The sequence below is a fragment of the Arachis ipaensis genome, chromosome B10 (genome assembly GCF_059453495.1).
Source record: "Arachis ipaensis isolate K30076 ecotype BB chromosome B10, ASM5945349v1, whole genome shotgun sequence".
In the NCBI taxonomy this organism is placed as follows: domain Eukaryota; kingdom Viridiplantae; phylum Streptophyta; class Magnoliopsida; order Fabales; family Fabaceae; genus Arachis; species Arachis ipaensis.
Genome location: NC_142435.1, coordinates 104,659,318 through 104,678,532, shown reverse-complemented (window position 1 = coordinate 104,678,532; position 19,215 = coordinate 104,659,318). Strand labels below are relative to the sequence as shown.

The following is a 19,215-nucleotide window of genomic DNA, read 5'->3' as shown; positions in this document are numbered from 1 at the left end:
CATTGAATGGTAATAAGAGAGAATTAAAATTAGCAAATTTAAGGCCAAAGAAGCATGTTTTCAATCATAGCACAAAATTAGGAAGAAAAATGTAAAACATGTAATTTATATGAATAAATGTGAGACTAATGGATAAAATCCACTCAATTCAATACAAAATAAACGGTAAAATAGTGGTTTATCAGTCTTATATAAAAGAGGGATCTCAACACCCCTCTTAAAATGCGTCTCGACTTCCAACACAAAGGAAGTCCTATAGGACGTACATAGTGGTATATGTGTAAATCACTTAGGAGCTCGGTCATTGGCTAAGAAAGTGATTAAATCCGGCTTCCTTTGGCTGACCATATAGAAGGAGGTTTCCGAGTTTGTCAAGACATGTCCACCTTGTCAGAAACATGATAATTTCCACGTTGCACCTCCTGAAGAGCTCATAGTGTTACCTCACCATGGCCATTTGCAAAATGGGGGCTCGATCTACTAGGACCTTTTCCACAAGCACCAGACCAAGTCAAATACCTCATAGTAGGAATCGACTATTTCACTAAATGGATTGAGGCAGAACCCTTAGCAACAATCATTACTCAAAGAAGTCGAAAATTCTTGTATAAGAACATTGTCACAAGATTTGGAGTTTCCCACTCCATCACCCCGGACAATGGGACCCAGTTTATAGACTCAACCTTTAGGAACTTGGTGGCCGACCTAAAAATAAAATACCAGTTTACATCGGTATAACACCCCCAGGCCAATGGACAGGCTGAGGCAGCCAACAAAGTCATATTAGCCAGGTTAAAACGCCGGTTGCAAGACACGAAAGGAGCTTGGGCAGACGAGCTCCCTCAAGTCTTATGGGCATATCGGACTACCTCACATTCCACAATGGGGTAGTCACCTTTCCGACTTGCTTACGGAATGAAAGCAATGATACCTATAGAAGTGGCCGAGGAATCGCCAAGGGTCATATTCTACAATGAAGGAGCTAACTTCCAGGCTCAGAAAGAAGAGCTCGACCTCCTCCCCGGAGTCCGAGAAAGAACTCGGATTAGAGAGGAAGTTCTAAAGCAAAGAATGGCTCTAAGATACAATCAGAAGGTGATTAAGAGAAATTTCACCACCAACGACCTTATCCTGATCCGAAATGACATCGGGACACAGAAGTCGGGAGAAAGAAAGTTAGCTGCAAACTTGAAAGGACCATATAAAATAGCAGATGTCTTAGGCAAAGGATACTATAAAGTGTTTGACCTCCTAGGGCGGGAGCTCCCGAGGTCTTGGCACGCTTGTAACCTGAAGAAATACTACAACTAAGTAGCCAACCTCGTTCAATTGGTGCACTCTTTTTCCTGAATTCAAGGGTTTTTTAACGAGGCACCAACATGAGAGCTAGGGGTGTTCACGCCCCTGGTATGCTTTTGTAAAGGAATTTCTCAAATATTAATAAAAATTCCTGCTTTAATTCTTTCTTTAAAAGTTTCCTATCCTAAATGCATTAATTTAAGCTCGTTAAACCGCAAAAAATTATTTTCCGACCTAAATTGGTCGGCAAGATAAAGCGACGAGGTACAAATTAACGTAAGAAGTTATATAAACAACTCATATAAAGCAGCCTCGAAAGAGATCGGATAAAAAATGAGCTGTAAAAGTAACTTGATAAATGCCGACTACTCGAAGTCGGATCTATAAAAGGAAATCAATAAACTTTCAAAAAATTTGTTAAACACCCCAAGATCAAAGCAAATTATACCCCACTACAAAAACCTAAAAGGAGCTGCGTAACATTAAAAGACAAATTTTTTTATCATTACTTCAATAAAAAGTTGTGAAAAACAACTAAAGAAAAAGGTAAAGTGTTCAGAAAACTATAAACTATTACAGAAAGTTAATGTGTTCTAAGCCCACAGGTCGGGCCATTTCAGAAATTTAAAAATAAAAATAAAAGTACTTAAGAAATCTCGCCAAAGAGAGGATCGACGTCCTCACCAATGGCCTTGTCTTTTTTGGGCAAAGGAGGAAGCATGGAAACTAGCACGACCGAAACAACCCCGGGAGCCGAAGAAAAGGTCTCCAAAATAGCAGCTTTGGGTTGGGCTTCTGATGTGGAGGTCTGACCGACCTGAGGCTCCGAGGTCTTCAGATTAAAAGGAAGATGCACATCCTCGTCTGGAGCTCGGACAATCTTGCTATCCACCACAATATTGTCCGTGCTAAAGAGAGAAAGATCAAGGTCCGGAGCTAAGACCTTGACCCGAGCTTCGAGATTCTCGAACATCTCGTCCATCCCCAAAGTAGCTGACTCCTCAAGGTCAGCGTATTTCTCCTTCTGCTTCTCCAACTCCTCTTCGAGAGCCAACCTCTCCCCAAAAACATGGGGTATAGCTCTCTTGGAACTTCTTCACCTTCACCTCAGCCAAGGCAACAGAGGCCTTCGACTTGGTAACCCTTTCCTGAGCTCTCTTGAGGTCAGCCCTCAAGGTTTCTCTCTCCTATTCCAACTGCTTCTTTATCTCACTTAACCTCTCCACGTCAGCTCGGGCAGCCACCAACGCACTGGTCATGGCTTGTATAGGAGAGTTCCTTAATTCCTTAGCAAGAGTGGCCCAAACCTCAACTATACGGAGACCTCCACGTGCTAGAGTTTGAAGGTGGTTCTAAATTGCCACGTCATCTATACTTACGTGGTGATAAGGGAGAAGATTTTCTTCCCCCCAGGCCAAGGCATTGAAAATCTTCGTATAAATGCTCTCCCCCTTGTCCACTTTCTGTTTCTTGGAAGGAGGCTCAGTGGGAGAAGGGGACGGAGAGGAAGGCTCAGAGGGAATGAGCTTGGAAAGAGGAGTTGGAATTATAACCTGTGGTCCCGAAGGACCCTACCCCGACTTCCTCGGCGAAGATCGAACAGATGATCCTGCTCCGACCTCTTTTTGCTGTTGAAGACTCCGAGTCATGACAGTCTTCTTAGTGTTCCTAAGAAATCTCATAGCCGACTTCGGGGCCATATTTTCTGCAAAACAAAATAGAATGCATTTAGAAAAGACAATTACAAATAATAGAATACAAAAAGTAAAGGAGGAGGGAGCTACCGAGCTTGGATTTCAGAAGGCTGGGGTCTCCCAAAAATCTTTTTGTATCCAAATGGGAATCTTGACCCAAGTATCCAACAGAAAATCTATGACACCCCTCTCCACGTCATCTAACTCGGCTACATTACGCCTAAGGGTGGTAAGGGTATCTTGCTAGTACAAAGGAAAAAGGGGTTCTTGATTTTCGGGTAGAAAGAAAGGTCAGGCACCTTCAGCACCTCGAACCTTAAAAAAGTGATTTTTGAAATCATGGAAAGAATCGTCAAAGATATAAACAATCTTCCGACCTTGTACAGTTCGGAAGGACACCCATCCCGACTTCTTTGTAGAGCTATAAGGAGCTGGTACATTTTCATAAAATGTACAAGAGTTTGGGTGCAGTTGGGTAGGGGCAAGGTTATTAGATCGCTACACGTCAATTTCAAAATCTGAGAAGGGAAATCGGACACCTAACCAGGTAAAAAAGCAACCGTAGGCATAAAAGAAAGGTCGCTCAGATTCCTCTAAAACGGGGGAAACACACTCTCTCCTCTGGGTCGGGTGGCTCTAACACATAGTTTCTTTTATCCTCTCTATTCTCACAGATACTCTGATGCCTACGAAACTCATCACAGTACTCCCTATCAGTCACAGGGACACAGCAAAGAACAGTACTATCTACCCAAACCTTAAGACTAAGAGAGACTTAGTCGATATATTTGTAATGACACGGCGAGACATAAAGGCTACACCTACAAATTCAAAGTAAAGAAAAAAAATGTTACCACAAGAAGTTAGATGTCGTCCCAAACAGGTCGGACAAATCAACAAAAGCCAAAAGAAAGCTACTCTTTTCAAAATTTTTTCCACAGAACAACCAAATGGTGCCTCTCCTATGCAAACACCACATCAAAGCGGGCAATACAATGCACAGCCAACAGGGTAATAACTACAGTGGTGCAAAAGCAGAATCCTTATTTGCTTACGTTTTCAAAGCTTTCCACATCAAATATCAAATTCGAAAGAAAGTCAGAAGCAAACTTTTTTCCATTAAAAAAGCAAAAAGGGGAATGAGACCAACCTCAACGAAGACTGTGGAAAAGAAGGAGAACACGCCTAAAACAGCACAAACGCAGACGATCCTCACGTCAAAAGCAGCAAAATTCTTCAAAGACCAAGAAAAGAAATATTGAAGAAGCAAAAGTGATCGAAATGGCACAGGGAAGTTCTTTGTGAGGAGAAAGGGAGCAGTTTTCTCAGAAGCAACGAAAAAGGGAGAAGAAGAGCTAAAAAGACCTTTATAAAGGATAAAAACAAACAAATCTTGTATTTAAACGTGCGTGGATTTTGAGGGAAAACTGTCGTGCAATGTTCGCCTATCATTAAAGAACTAACGTTCAAAATTTCAAACACGTCGGGTAACCCGAAGTGTTTGAGCCCGACATTAGCAAACAGAAGCCATGAAATGCTTAAGTCCGACTTGTAAAGGATCCGAACTCAAGCAGGGGCACTGTTTATACCCTGACCTAATAAATAAAAGCCAGGCCCAATAAGATAAAAAGGTCCACCAATAAAAGTGTTCCTCACAAGTAAGTCCGACCTCTTTAAAGAGGTCGGGCACCGACTCAAAGAGGCTAAAGCCCTACCTGCCCAAAGCAGGTAACTGCCTCCAGAAATCTCTCCTACTATCATACTTCAGGTAGATCTGAACAAACTCCCAAGATAAAGGAAACACTTATCCATCAGAAAAGATTGAACTATCCCAACAAAGGTGGTCACCGATTCTACTATAAATACACTGGCACCCCCATATATAATTCACGTTCTAATTTACTAAAAACCTGTCTAAAACTCTTGCTAACTTAAGCATCGGAGTCTCTTACAGGTATCATCCCCACCTCCTCACGAAGAACTCGGATAGGCGGTACCTCGACACATCAAGTCGGACGCTGGCATCTAAAGAGATCTGGACATCACAATCAGGCCCAAATAAGTGTTTCAAGTAACCCTCGGAACAACTATTTTATTTTTAAAATAATTTATTTGATATAAATACATATAATGTTTATTAAACTTAATCTTTAAAATTATATTTTATTAATTTATCGTATAAAATAGATCCGATAAAATATTAGAATAAATTCGGATGTAATAAAATTCAATATGATCCGTCCATACCCCTTACATCTAGGAGAGTTTCACTTGTTGGAGTTCTTTTCTTGTTGGATTTCTTTTTTTTTTTTTTTTGGTCAGGTGGATTGGACAACCTCCAATTTTAGGTACAACATACATCCACATACTTCATTTATTAAATTTTTCTCCTCAGTTGCAGTCGGTAAAAGTTGAACCCGAGATCTTTGAAATTGAAAGAGGAGATATATCATGTGAGCAAAGGCTCATTGGCCTTGTTGGATTTCTTTTCTTGTGCACACCACGTAATTTCCCTTTGTTTATGGTAGACATAATATTCCTTTTTACAAAATGATAAAGACAAGGAAAACCACAGTCCACAGTCCACAGCCCAGTTTCACCCATGCTCAGACCCCAAAAAGGCCTATTCATTCCCGTTACTGGACTTCTCCCACAACCACATGGTCGAGTCCAACCCAAGCCAGCCATCTCCACCCCTCTCTGCTGCCTCACTGCTCCTCTTGACAACAAAAGTGCATGCTACACGGCTACACCACCTTCAACATACTTTCGGTAAGTTATCACAATAACAATAGCTCCCACAGAATATCTATATTTACGTACATATTTGTCTCTTTATCCTTCACCATAAACAAATGGAATAGACCCATGTGACTCTTTTTTTTTTGTTATTTCAATTTGGTTGCCAATAAATAAATACAAAAATTATAAAATGGGAGAGGTTCATAAAATTTTAGACAGCACCATGGAACTGTGTGTGACGGTCATAGCTCCAGCAAATGCTTTGCCTAATTGATAATGATAGTATTGTTTTGGTCTCCGATTCAAAACTCATAAACACGAGTAAATCCTGGAACTATGGATCCTCTTGTAGCTGTTGTCGTGTTCCTTCTTCTCTCGCCCACTTCAGCTGTGTTCACCTCAGAGGATGAACTCTATGCCAAACAGATCCTAAGCGCTGCTCGCAACGACAAAGACTGGTTGGTTTTGGTGAGAAGGCAGATTCATCAATTCCCCGAACTCGCATTCCAAGAGCACAACACTAGTGCTCTTATTCGCAGGGAACTCGATATTCTTGGAATACACTACAACTTCCCCTTCGCCAAGACCGGTGTCGTTGCCCAAGTTGGCAATGGTTCTCGTCCTGTCATCGCTATTCGTGCTGACATGGATGCTCTTCCCTTGCAGGTAAGTATCTTCTTGATTTGACTTCTAACGTGTTTTGTATCTTTGACTTCGGTTCATGTTTGGAGATGGTTAATTAAATTAGGAGCTTGTTAAGTGGGAGTATGCGAGTAAAATTGAAGGCAGAATGCATGCTTGTGGACACGATGCTCATACCACAATGCTTCTTGGTGCCGCAAAGTTGCTCAATCAGCGCAAGGATCAATTTCAGGTTCTTCTCAGACTCTCATTTTGCTGCAATTTTCGGTTACAATGCTATACTGAAAGTTAACAAGTTTCTCAGTGTTGGAACTTAACAGTTTCCAACATCCCATCACTATGCAATAGATGTGAGATTTTGAATTAGAAGTATTTAGCATTACTCAATCTGGATATTAGGTATTGAGTTTTCCTTTTACGTGACATTTTAACACAAGTTAAGAAAGATGTCAGTATACTTTTCTTCTGTTTGTGTATTTGCGGGTCTGCTCAAAATCTTTTACTTGAAACACTTTTCTACTTATTTGGTATAAAGGGAACTGTGAAGTTTGTTTTCCAACCTGCTGAGGAGGGAGCTAGAGGTGCAAACCAAGTGATAAAAGATGGAGGTCTTCAAGATGCAGAAGCAATATTTGGTGTTCATATTGATGCTTTGACACCTACCGGAGCAATAGCATCTATTGCAGGGCCTTTTACAGCTGCCGGATGCAGCTTTGAGGCGAAAATTGTAGGAATAGGCGGTCATGCCGCATTTCCTCATCATAGTGTGGATCCGTTGCTGGCTACATCATTTGCAATTTTGGCACTGCAACAGCTTGTCTCGAGGGAAAGTGACCCCCTTCAAAGTCTAGTATGTACTAATCTCTATCTTGACTTTCAAAAGCAGATCTATCAATAACATTAAATTGCAACAAATTTGAATCGGATGCCATCACTTCAAATCTCAGTTAAGCAATGGATATACCTACAGGTCCAGTGAAAAGAAAACATTGTTCCTCTAACAGGTCCTGGCTTATGCTATTTCAATTGTAAAGACTTTCAAGTTTCAGCCATATAGCGATCACATAAGATGATAAGAAAAGCTTGTAAAAATGTAAATGAATTCTGACCATTATATGTTGGCCACAGGTAATATCAATAACATTTGTCAAAAGTGGGACTGCATTAAATGTGATCCCATCTCATGTAAAATTTGGAGGCACTCTGAGGGTTCAGACAACTGAAGGGTTGCACCATTTTAGACAGCGAATAAAAGAGGTATGCTCATAGCCAATTTGGAAACTTTAACAAGTTTCTGCACAGTTCTATTCATCTGTATTTTCCATTATCTCTGTGGTTTAGGAAAAATCAGCTTTGGGTTGGTTTCCCTTATATTCTTATTGAGTTGCATCTTTTTTCCAAGTGAGCAGAGGAAGAGGGTGTATCTTTATTTCATAGAAGAATCTACAGTTAGCATAAAGTCATCTGAATAGTCTTAATTGGTATTTCTTGCTACCTGTTGCAATGTTCAGTTATGGCATTCTATATGTTTTTACTTTCCCAATAAGTATATAATCTGGCATTCAATTGAAGCCAATTAACTATTGCCTAGTAACGTGGATTTGCAACAAATCTCCGATTCTATCTGCGACTTTTAGCCACATAGCAATTCACACATAACGTACCTCCTTATCTTCTGCTTGCTCATCTTCCCGCATCGGTTTAGATTTTAATGCAGTTTATTTGGGTTTGTTGGTACTTCTCTGTTTACGGTCAGATGATATTAAACATGACACCCATGCATTTGTAAAGTATACGCTAACCTCTCCCAAGATTTGGATTATGTGACACTTGGCATCCTCCTTCAGGTAATTATTATAGGCATGACAAATCAAAGGGTTGTGTATAATATCACTTAATCTCAATGGAGAATGGTGTAGGTTATCCTAAATGGTCTTGTTCTGAAAAAGTTGTTTCAACATTTGTTGTTGGGAAATACACTTGCAGGTTATTGAGGGACAGGCAGCTGTGCACAGATGCAGTGCGCATGTTGATTTCAAAGACGGAATCTTCCCGTCATATCCTGCAGTAGTCAATGACAAAGGTTTGCATCAGCATGTCGAAAGAGTCGGCCAACTTCTGCTCGGTCCAGGAAATGTGCATGCAGCCAAGAGAGTGATGGCAGGCGAAGACTTTGCATTCTATCAAGAAGTGATTCCGGGAGTCATGTATAGCATTGGAATCAGAAATGAGAAAGTGGGAGCAACTTACTCCCCACATTCTCCTTATTTCTTCCTAGACGAGGAAGCTCTTCCAATAGGGGCCGCAATGCATGCTGCTGTTGCTGAGCTGTACTTGAAAAACTATAATGTTCGGTAACATTCATCTTATTGGTGGCACTTCATGCATATCTCATATAAGTTAGTTCAATTGTTATGCTACACAGATAGAGGGAGCGGTTTTGGAAACAATGGAGTTTTCTTTAATGTATATTGAACTGACCACATTGTCATGGTCCTTGTTCCTTTTTTTTTTGGATAGTTAGAAAGCCAGACTCTGAATGCGGCCCTCCTTATTCCTTTTTTACTTTTGGTTCAAAGTCCAAAAAAATAAAGACCATTCTTGATTTAAATTTTGTGTGCATCATTGTATAGTGGTCTCTCCAAGGATCTGCTTCAGCTATCAATGCTCTAAGTCTAAGGACATCGAAAATAATGGCCAAACCAGGAACGTTGTGTTTCGGCGTCAGGGACTATGCCGACGTCGCAAGAAAAGTGGCTCCAACAAGGTGAATTATATGGTAAAAATCTAAGTTTACATATCTTTCTTTTCATAGGATGAAAGAGAGATTGAAAATCCTAGGACCCACATTTTGAACATCAATAAAATAATAAAAAATAACTATAAAAGGAATTTATACTCTCTCTCTATACAACTTCAATCTGTATAGTAGAGTGTTGTTGGGTTTTTTGGGCTCCCTTCCTATGTGGAGAAAAAGTCCAAATGTAAGTATCCAAGCCTATGAATAGTTGAAGTGGCTGAGGTGAGTTAGGGTTGAGTGAGAGAGGTCTCATTTGAGAGAAAAACACCAAACACTAGAGAGAAGAGAAGAGAGAAAGTCATTTTCGCACATATACAAAGTTGTCTCCGTAAATTGGTCGCTGCAGATACGTTAACTGTTGGATCGAGCTCAAATTTGGATAGTGTGTTCCACACATCTGGTTCTTTGTTTCCACGGTTCGGATCTTCGATTCGATGTCTGTGTAGCTGGAGATATTAGCCACGTACAGCAGCTCTGTTTTTGTGGTATTTTCATCTTCTTGTTCTTGTTTTGTAAGCTTTGAAGCTTGGGTTGTTTGGCTTGTTGTATGCACATTTTGTGCAGTAATTTGTGACTCTCTTGTACTCTATTTTTCATCATAGTGAAGCTATTTCCTGGTCTTGGTGACTCGTGGTTTTTACTTCTCCTATTGAGGAGGTTTTCCACATTAAAAATCTTGGTGTATTAGTTTGTCTTTAATTTCTGGTTTATGTGATTTTTTCGCTGCTATTTGGGTATTATTGCGCTATTGTTAATACTTGTTGTGAGTGGATTGTTGCTCCTCTAATTCTTGCAAGTAGGGAATTGTGTGTTTTATTCCTATCAATTGGTATCAGAGCTCAGTTTTGGGTATTTGGTTATAACTTGCTTGAAAGATGGAAGCAAATAATTCTACTAGGATGATAAGTTTGAATGGCACTAATTACCATCTATAGAAGGGCAAAATGAAGGATTTGTTGTTTGTAAAAAATCTAAATTTACTCGTATTTTCTACACAAAAACCAGAATCTAAAACAGATGAAGAATGGGAGTTTGAACTTTGAACACCAACAAGTTTGTGGTTTTATTAGGCAATGGGTGGATGATAATGTTTACAATCACATTGCTAATGAGACTCATGATAGGGTTTTGTGGAATCAAATTGAATCCTTGTATGCTTCCAAGTCTGACAATAATAAATTGTACTTGTTGAATATGTTGATGAATTTGAGATACAAAGAGAGTTCACAAGTATTAGATCACTTGAATGAATTTCAAGGGGTTCTGGATCAGTTGTCAAGCTTGGGAATCAAGTTTGAAGATGAGGTTCAAGGATTGTGGTTGCTAAATACGCTACCAGATTCTTGGGAGACATTTTGTATCTTTCTTACTGATTCTGCTCCGAATGGTAAAGTGAGCATGCAACTTGTTAAATGTGGCATTTTAAATGAAGAAATGAGAAGGAACACGCAGAATTCTTCGTCACACTCTGAAATGTTAGTAACTGAAATCAGGGGGAGAAATCAGAATAAAGGTCAAAAGGGTAGAGGTAAAAGTAGGAGCAAATCCAAGTCAAGATACAAGAATGTTGAATGTCATTACTATCACAAAATGAGTCACGTTCAAAAATATTGCTTTCTTTGGAAAAAGGAGAACAAATGTAAGCAAGAAAAGAAGGATGATGGTGGTAATAATCGTGTATCTTCTATTTCAGATGATCTTCTTACTGTTGATATTGTTGATTACGAGTACAAGGTCAATCTTGTTTTTGATGATGAGTTCAACTGGGTAATTGATAGTGGCGCCTAAATACATGTTACACCGAAGAAAGAGTTCTTCACTTCTTATACTCTAGGTAATTTTGGAGTGCTTAAGATGGGTAATGATGGCTTGGCCAAAGTTATTGGTGTAGGAGATATTTGTCTTGAGACTAATATGGGAATGAAGCAGCTACTCAAAGATGTTAGACATGCTCCAGATGTTCGCTTGAATTTGGTTTCAGTTAAAAGGCTTGATAATGAAGGCTTTGTAAACACTTTTGGCGTTGGACAATGGAAGCTTACTAAAGGCAACTTAGTGGTGGCTCGAAAAAAAGGTACTTCAAATTTGTATGTGATGCATGCCATGATTGCAAAAGGTAGTGTGAATGCGATTGAAAATAAAGAAGTTTGTAGCTTGTGGCACAGAAGACTTGGTCATATTAGTGAAAAAGGACTTAATTGTTTGGCTCGAAAGAATGCTCTTTCCGGTTTCAAGAATGCAGAATTGGAGAAATGTTCTCATTGCATGGCTAGCAAACAAAGAAGATTATCCTTCAAGAAGCATCAACCTTCAAGAAAATCAGACTTCTTCGAATTGGTGCACTCTGATATTTGTGGTCCTTTGAAGGTACGGTCTTTTAGTGGAGTTATTTACTTTATTACTTTTATTGATGATCATTCAAGAAAGCTTTGGACTTATGCTTTGAAAAAAAAGAACCAAGCTTTGGAAAAGTTCAAACAATTCCAAGCTTTGGTTGAGAGACAAACAGGTAAAAAATTTAAATGTATTCGCACTGATAATGGTGGTGAGTATTGTGGACCATTTGATAAGTATTGCAAGCAGCAAGACATTAGGCATGAAAAGACACCTCCTAAAACACCTCAGTTGAATGGTTTGGCAGAAAGAATGAATAGAATATTGATTGAAAGAGTTAGGTGTATGCTTACTGAAGCTAAGTTACCTAAAGTCTTTTAGAGTGAAATGCTACTTACAGCGGTTCATGTGATTAATCTAAGTCCTACAATTGCTTTGGACAATGATATTCCAGATCATGTTTGGTCGGGAAAAGATATCTCGTATGGTCACTTGAGAGTCTTTGGATACAAAGCATTTGTTCATGTTCCAAAGGATGAGAGGTCCAAGTTGGATGTGAAGACAAGGCAGTGAATTTTTATTGGGTATGGTCAAGATGAGTTTGGTTACAGACTTTATGATCCAGTTGAAAAGAAGCTTGTAAGAAGCTGTGATGTAGAGTTTATTTAAGACCAGACCATTGAAGATATTGATAAGGCAGAAAAGAGTCAATCACAAGAGAGCAGTGACTTGACTGATGAAGATCCAGTTCAGCCGCCTCCTTCGTCAGAACTAGCAGAGAATTAAGATCAGGAGCATATGCAGCAAAATAAGCCTTTGGTTCCTAATGACCAGGAGATGGGAGATCCGATTGATGCTCCAGTTGATGATGATGCTGATAATCAATCTGAACTACCTGAAGATCCACCAAATTTCCATCCTAGGAGGTCTACTAGAGAGCAACGACCTTCAACGAGGTATCCTTCTAATGAGTATGTGACATTTACTGATGGATATGTGACCTTGGTTGATGGGGGAGAACCTGAATGCTATGCGGAAGCGATGGAAGGCGACGACAATAAGAAATGGTTTGATGCAATGCAAGATGAAATGAAAATTCTTGTATGATAATCAAACATTTGAGCTTGTGAAGTTACCAAAAGGAAAGAAAGCTTTGCAGAACAGGTGAATTTATAGGTCGAAGCATGAAGAAAATTTTCAGTGTCCAAGGTACAAGGCTAGATTGGTGGTCAAGCGCTACAGGCAAAAAAAGGGAGTTAACTATAATGAAATCTTTTCACCGGTTGTGAGAAGATCTTCTATTAGGACTATTTTGAGTTTGGCTGCAAATCTTGATTTAGAGATAGAGCAGATGGATGTGAAAACTAATTTCCTTCATGGTGATCTTAAGGATGAAATTTACATGGAACAACCTGAAGGTTTTATGGTAAAAGGCAAAGAGGATCATGTTTGCAAACTGAAGAAGTGCTTGTATGGCTTGAAGCAAGCTCCAAGACAATGGTACAAGAAGTTCGAGTCTGTTATGGCAAAACAAGGCTACAAGAAGACTACTTCTGATCATTTTGTATTTGTTAAACAGTTTGCTAGTAATGATTTTATTATCCTTTTGATATATGTTGACGACATGCTTATTGTTGGTCAGAATGCTTCTAGGATTGATATGTTGAAGAAGCAACTTGCAATGTCATTTGCAATGAAGGACCTTGGGCCGGCAAAGGAAATTTTTGGCATAAGAATCGAGCGTGATAGAAAGGAGAAGAAACTTTGGTTGTCACAGGAGAAATACATAGAAAGAATATTGCACAGGTTTCAAATGGAGAAAGCAAAGGTCGTTAGTACTCCTCTTGCTACACACTTCAAATTGAGTTGCAAGCAAATTCCATCAAGTGATAAAGAGAAGAAAGACATGGAAAAAGTTCTATATGCATCAGCCATGGGTATTTTAATGTATGCTATGGTGTGCACAAGACCGGATATAGCTCATATTGTTGGTTGTGTTAGTCATTTTGTATCAAACCTGAGAGCATTGGAATGCTGTAAAATGGATAATGAGATATTTTCGTGGTACTTCTAACATGAAGTTGTGTTGTGGAAGTGATAAGCATATTCTAGTTGGTTACACTGACTCAGACATGGCAGGAGATATTGACTCTAGAAGGTCTATTCCAGGCTTCTTGATCAACTTTGCGGGTGGAGCTGTGTCTTGGCAATCTAGATTGCAAAAATGTGTTGCTTTGTCTACTACCGAGGCCGAGTTTATTGCCATTACCGAAGTGTGCAAGGAGATGCTTTGGATGAATAAATTCTTGAAGGAACTCGGGTTTACTCAAGAGAGGTATGTATTGTTTTGTGATAGTCAAAGTGCTATATATCTTGGTAAAAACTCTACTTTTCATTCTCGATCCAAACATAATGATGTGAGGTATCATTGGATACGTGATGTTTTGGATGTTGAGTTGTTGGAACTTGAAAAGGTTCATACTGATGAGAATGGTTCTAATATGATGACCAAAGAATTACCAAGATGGAAGTTGTTGCTTAATCGCCAGATTGGCGGTTACCTCCACATAGTCGTGAGGGGGAGATTTGTTGAGTTTTTTGGGCTCCCTTCCTATGTGGAGAAAAAGTCCAAACTCCCTTCCTATGTGGAGAAAAATTCCAAATGTTAGTATCCAAACACATGAATAGTTGAAGTGGCTGAGTTGAGTTAGGGTTGAGTGAGAGATGTCTCATTTGAGAGAAGAACACCAAACACTAGAGAGATGAGAAGAGAGAAATTCATTTTCGCACATATACAAAGCTGTCTCCGTAAATTGGTCGCTCTAGATTCGTTAACCGTTGGATCGAGCTCAAATTTGAACAGTGTGTTCCACACATCTGGTTCTTTGCTTTCACCGTTCTGATCGTTGATTTGAAATCTGTAGTTAGAGATATTGGCTACGCACAGCAGCTCTATTTTTGTGGTATTTTCATCTTCTTGTTCTTGTTTTGTAAGTTTTGAAGCTTGGGTTGTCTGGCTTGTTGTATGCACGTTTTGTACAGTAATTTATGACTCTCTTGTATCCTATTTTTCATCATAGTGAAGCTATTTCCTGGTCATGATGACTCATGGTTTTTACTTCTCTCATTGAAGAGGTTTTTCACGTTAAAAATCTTGGTGTGTTAGCTTGTCTCTAATTTCTAGTTTATGTGATTTTTCTGCTGCTATTGGGTATTATTGCACTACTGTTAATACTTGTTTGAGTGGATTGTTGCTCCTCTTATTCTTGCAAGTAGGGAATTGTTGCCACTCGAACAATTGCCTTAGCATCCAATCGCAGCACTCTGTGCCGTTGCCAGTCGTTCTCTCCAAAAGGTCCAAACCTTGGCTGCTGATGCACCACTATTTCGTGGTGCATTTTATCTTGAATTTAGGAGATTTTATCACCTTTTTCCACATTTATTCACTAAAATAGTATGGTTTTGTATATTCTCCCTAATTTGTGCTTAAGAGTGAAAACATGCTTTTTAGTCCCTTAATTGATTAATTTTAATTCACATTTGATTCCACTAGATGCCATGATGGGTTTGTTAGTGAATTCAGGTTCAAAAGAGTAGGAATGGATCAAAGGAATGAAGAGAAAAGCATGCAAAGTAGAGAAATCATGGAAAATCAAGGATTGGGAGTGCATTCAACGACGCGCACGCGTGGCTTACGCGCATGCGTGGAAACGATGAAGTCACATGGCGATGCGTACGCGTATATGATGCGTACGCGTGGATAGAAAAAATGCCAAATGACGCGTACGCGTGACCCACGCGTACGCGTCGATGCTCGCACGTAACCTCATTAAAGTGAAAACGTTGGAGGCGATTTCTGGGCTTTCCAGGCCCAAATCCAACTCATTTTCTGAGCCTATTACATGCAGAAATCAAGGGGAGTCAGGGGGGAATACATAGTTTAGTTTCTATGATGCTTTAGTTAGTTTTTAGAGAGAGAAACTCTCTCTTCTCTCTAGAATTAGGTTGAATGTAGATTAGGATTTCTTAGATCTAGGTTTAATTCATGTTTTGATTCACTTTTCCTTTTCAATTTCTTGTTCCTCTACCTTTGCTTTCTTAGTTTCGTACTTTACTCCTTGTACTTGTTTACTTTGTTATTGATGCACTCTTGTTTCCTCTATTTTCCTTTAATGCAATTTATGTTTAATTTCTTTTATTGTTGATTTAATTGTTGTTAATTTTCTTGCAATTAGTAGTTGTAGATTTACATTTCTTGCAATTTCATTTTGCTTTCCTTTTGTGCCTTCCAAGTGTTTGACAAAATACTTGGAAGGATGTTAGAATAGATTCTTCTCCTCTTAGCTTTGGTTGAGTAATTGGAGACTCTTGAGTTATCAAACTCTTTTGTTGATTGATAATTGGAAGTTGCTAGTTGACTTGAATGCCACTAAAGCTAGTCTCTCCTTAGGATTTGACTAGGACTTGTGGACTCAAGTTGATTTATCCACTTGACTTTCCTTCATAGTTAGAGGTTGACTAAGTGGGAGCAATGGACAATTCTTGTTATAATTGATGATGATAATGAGGATAGGACTTCTAGTTCTCATTCCTTGCCAAGAGCTTTTTTAGTTGTTAGTTACTTTCTTGCAATTTACTTTTCATGTCCCTTATCCAAAACCCCAAGTATACTATCCCATAACCAATAACAAGAACACTTCCCTGCAATTCCTTTGAGAGACGACCCGAGGTTTGAATACTTCGGTTATTTTTATTGGGATTTGTACTTGTGACAAACAATTTTTTGCATGAGAGGATTATTTGTTGGTTTAGAAACTATACTTGCAACGAGAATTCATTGAGGAATTCTAAACCACGAAAAATATCTTCATCAAAATGACGCCGTTACCGGGGAATTGCAAATGTGCGCTTGTTATTGGTTATTGTATATATGTGAATATTGTGAATATGTTTGCCTTTTCTCTCTTTGTTAGTTTTTGCTAGTTTTAGGATTTAGTTTTCTTTGTTTCTTATTTGATTTTGTTTTCATTTGCTCTTGCTATCATGAATTCTCACCCTTTTGGCTATGAGTTTGGTTACAACTATGTTGTAGGAAATGGGAATTTCAATGAGAATGTGTATCAAGGATGGAACAATCAAAGGTGGGATGAGCCTCAAGCATATGCTCAATCTTCATGGAAACAACCTCCTCCGGTCCCTTATAGGTATAATTCCACTCTTTATGCATATCAATCTAGTGGATGTGGTAGTCTTCATTGTACTTGTCAACAACCACCACCACATACCTATGAGCCTCATCCTCAACATAGTCCTCAACCATACTCACAAGCCCCTTTCTACCAAATGCCTTCCTATGACCCTTATCAATCATATAACCAATCACCCTTACCTCATCCTTGTGACCATTATGTAAGAAAATCCATAGAGCCACCACAATTCCAACATCAATACTCCCAAGGGCCACAAATTTCATACACACCACCTCCATATTTTCACTAAGAAGAACCACCTTCCTATTATGAACCCTTTTCTCCAAGATGATGAATCCTCCTATCCACCCCAATCTCTAATAGTTGAACCCCTTAGCCTTATCCTTCAAGGGCAAGAAGAAATGCAAAGGGAGGTACTAGAGTTCACGGCCGCCTTGAATGAGGTGGTGAATCGATTAGCCTCCCAATGCTTGAGCACTCAAGGAACTCCCATGGCCACATGTGGAGAATCAATTGAAAACCATAGCCTGAAGGAGAGATTGGAAACTCCGGTGGAAGATGAGGAATGTTACTATGTGTTAGAACAATTGGAGGAACCGATGATTGTTGAAGAAGAGGAAGAAGTGGTTGAAGACTTAGGAGATGCGGAACCGCCATGGGAATCTAAAGTCATCGAAAACTCCTCCAAGAAGATTGAATTTGATGTTGAGGAGGAGAGTGCACAACCTCCAAAATAATTGTTGCATGAAGACTTGGAAGGAATGAAGCAAGAATTGAGTTCCCTTGGTGGTAAAGACTATGCATCAAACCTTCTTGGTAGTGAATCCTTTGAACTTGAAGAACCTTCTCCCAGTGAAATAGAAAGCAAAGTGGAGTTAGATTTCTCTTATCCTCCCATTTATGATTTGAGTGATGGAAAAGAGTTAGATGAAATTGATGAACAAAGGATTGAAATTGACGAAGTTTGTAAAGAGGTGGAGGTAATCAAAGAAGAACACAAGGGAGTGGAGCTTGCAAGGACATTGGAAACACCTCTCCCCAAGCCATCACCATCCATTCTTTCATTAAAGTGGGTAAATCTCTCATCTCTAAGCTTAATTAGTCCACTTGAATATGGTTTGCTTGAGACGGATGGGCAACTTAGAGCTTTGTGTGGCTTTAAGAGAAAAAGGGAGATGGTTAGTGGTTGGCATTGTAAATCAAAGTCCATGATGGTTACATGTTCAAGGCTTAATTACAAGGGGTGGTGTAGAAATAGATTGCTTGGATCTAGAAGGATGTTTGGTCGCTTTAGTGAGAATTCATCTTGCATGCCACCCAAATGGAATAATGATGATCAACTTAAAGATGGTGTCAAAACAAAGTGTGGGATCCCGTATCGCACAAGGAGAATCAATTTTGGGAGCCCATGGTTTGTGAAGAACTCCATCAAGGCTTGGTGGCATTAATTGTGAAGAATGGAGCTTATTGGAGACTCAAGCATTGGTGGATGTTCAAGGATGGCTTCAAGCACAAGCCACCTTGATGAGGAGCTCCTCATAAGTCCAACTTAAGGATAATAAACAAAAGTGCTAGGTGGGAGACACCCCACCATGGTAACATCTTTCCTTTTTCTCTTTTGTAAATATTGGTAGAATTAGTTTAACTTCATATTTTGATTAGTTTGTTGAGTTTATTTGGTAGTTTGGTATGTTAAATAAGGTTTTATGGTGTTTTGGTAGCTGTTTGGAGATTTAGAATGCTTGGTTGGTGCAAGAACTATTTCGTGGTGCATTTTATCTTGAATTTAGGAGATTTTATCACCTTTTCCCACATATATTCACTAAAATAGCATGGTTTTGTATATTCTCCCTAATTTGTGCTTAAGAGTGAAAACATGCTTTTTAGTCCCTTAATTGGTTAATTTTAATTCACCTTTGATTCCACTAGATGCCTTGATTTGTTTGTTAGTGAATTCATGTTCAAAAGGCTAAGAATGGATCAAAGGAATGAAGAGAAAAGCATGCAAAGTTGAGAAATAATGGAAAATCAAGGATTGGGAGTGCATTCAACGACGCGCACGCGTGGAAACGATGAAGTCGCATGGCGATGCATACGCGTACATGACGCGTACGCGTGGATAGCAAAAATGCCAAACGACGCGTACGCGTGACTCACGCGTACGCGTCGATGCTTGCACGTGACCTCATTAAAGTGAAAATGCTGGGGGCGATTTCTGGGCTTCCCAAACCCAAATCCAACTCATTTTCTGAGCCTATTATATGCAGAAATCAAGGGGAGTCAAGGGGGGAACACATAGTTTAGTTTCTATGATGCTTTAGTTAGTTTCAAGAGAGAGAAGCTCTCTCTTCTCTATAGAATTAGGTTGGATGTAGATTAGGATTCCTTATATCTAGGTTTAATTCATGCTTTGATTCACTTTTCCTTTTCAATTTCTTGTTCCTGTACCTTTGCTTTCTTAGTTTTTTACTTTACTCCTTGTACTTGTTTACTT

General features: G+C 39.3%; 1 protein-coding gene and 1 pseudogene across 1 annotated transcript; one reads left to right on the top strand and one right to left on the bottom strand.

Annotated features, from left to right (window-relative positions):
- Window positions 1–1,945: 1,945 nt before the first annotated feature.
- Window positions 1,946–5,681, bottom strand: LOC148581171 (uncharacterized; annotated as a pseudogene).
- A 39-nt stretch (window positions 5,682–5,720) lies between these two features.
- On the top strand, window positions 5,721–8,988 carry ILL3 (IAA-leucine-resistant (ILR1)-like 3). Its single transcript, XM_016325704.3, has 5 exons — window positions 5,721–6,401; window positions 6,484–6,609; window positions 6,913–7,227; window positions 7,506–7,634; window positions 8,364–8,988. Exons 1-5 carry the CDS (start codon window positions 6,072–6,074, stop codon window positions 8,733–8,735), a joined length of 1,272 nt encoding a protein of 423 aa, XP_016181190.1. The 5' UTR covers window positions 5,721–6,071; the 3' UTR covers window positions 8,736–8,988.
- The last annotated feature ends 10,227 nt before the right edge of the window (window positions 8,989–19,215 follow it).

Excerpts from the sequence above, each read along its gene's own strand:
- ILL3 (XM_016325704.3), top strand. The coding sequence starts at position 6,072 with ATGGATCCTCTTGTAGCTGTTGTCGTGTTCCTTCTTCTCTCGCCCACT. Across the intron at positions 6,402-6,483 it reads TGGATGCTCTTCCCTTGCAG|GAGCTTGTTAAGTGGGAGTA; the intron begins GTAAGTATCTTC and ends TAATTAAATTAG. Across the intron at positions 6,610-6,912 it reads AGCGCAAGGATCAATTTCAG|GGAACTGTGAAGTTTGTTTT; the intron begins GTTCTTCTCAGA and ends TTTGGTATAAAG.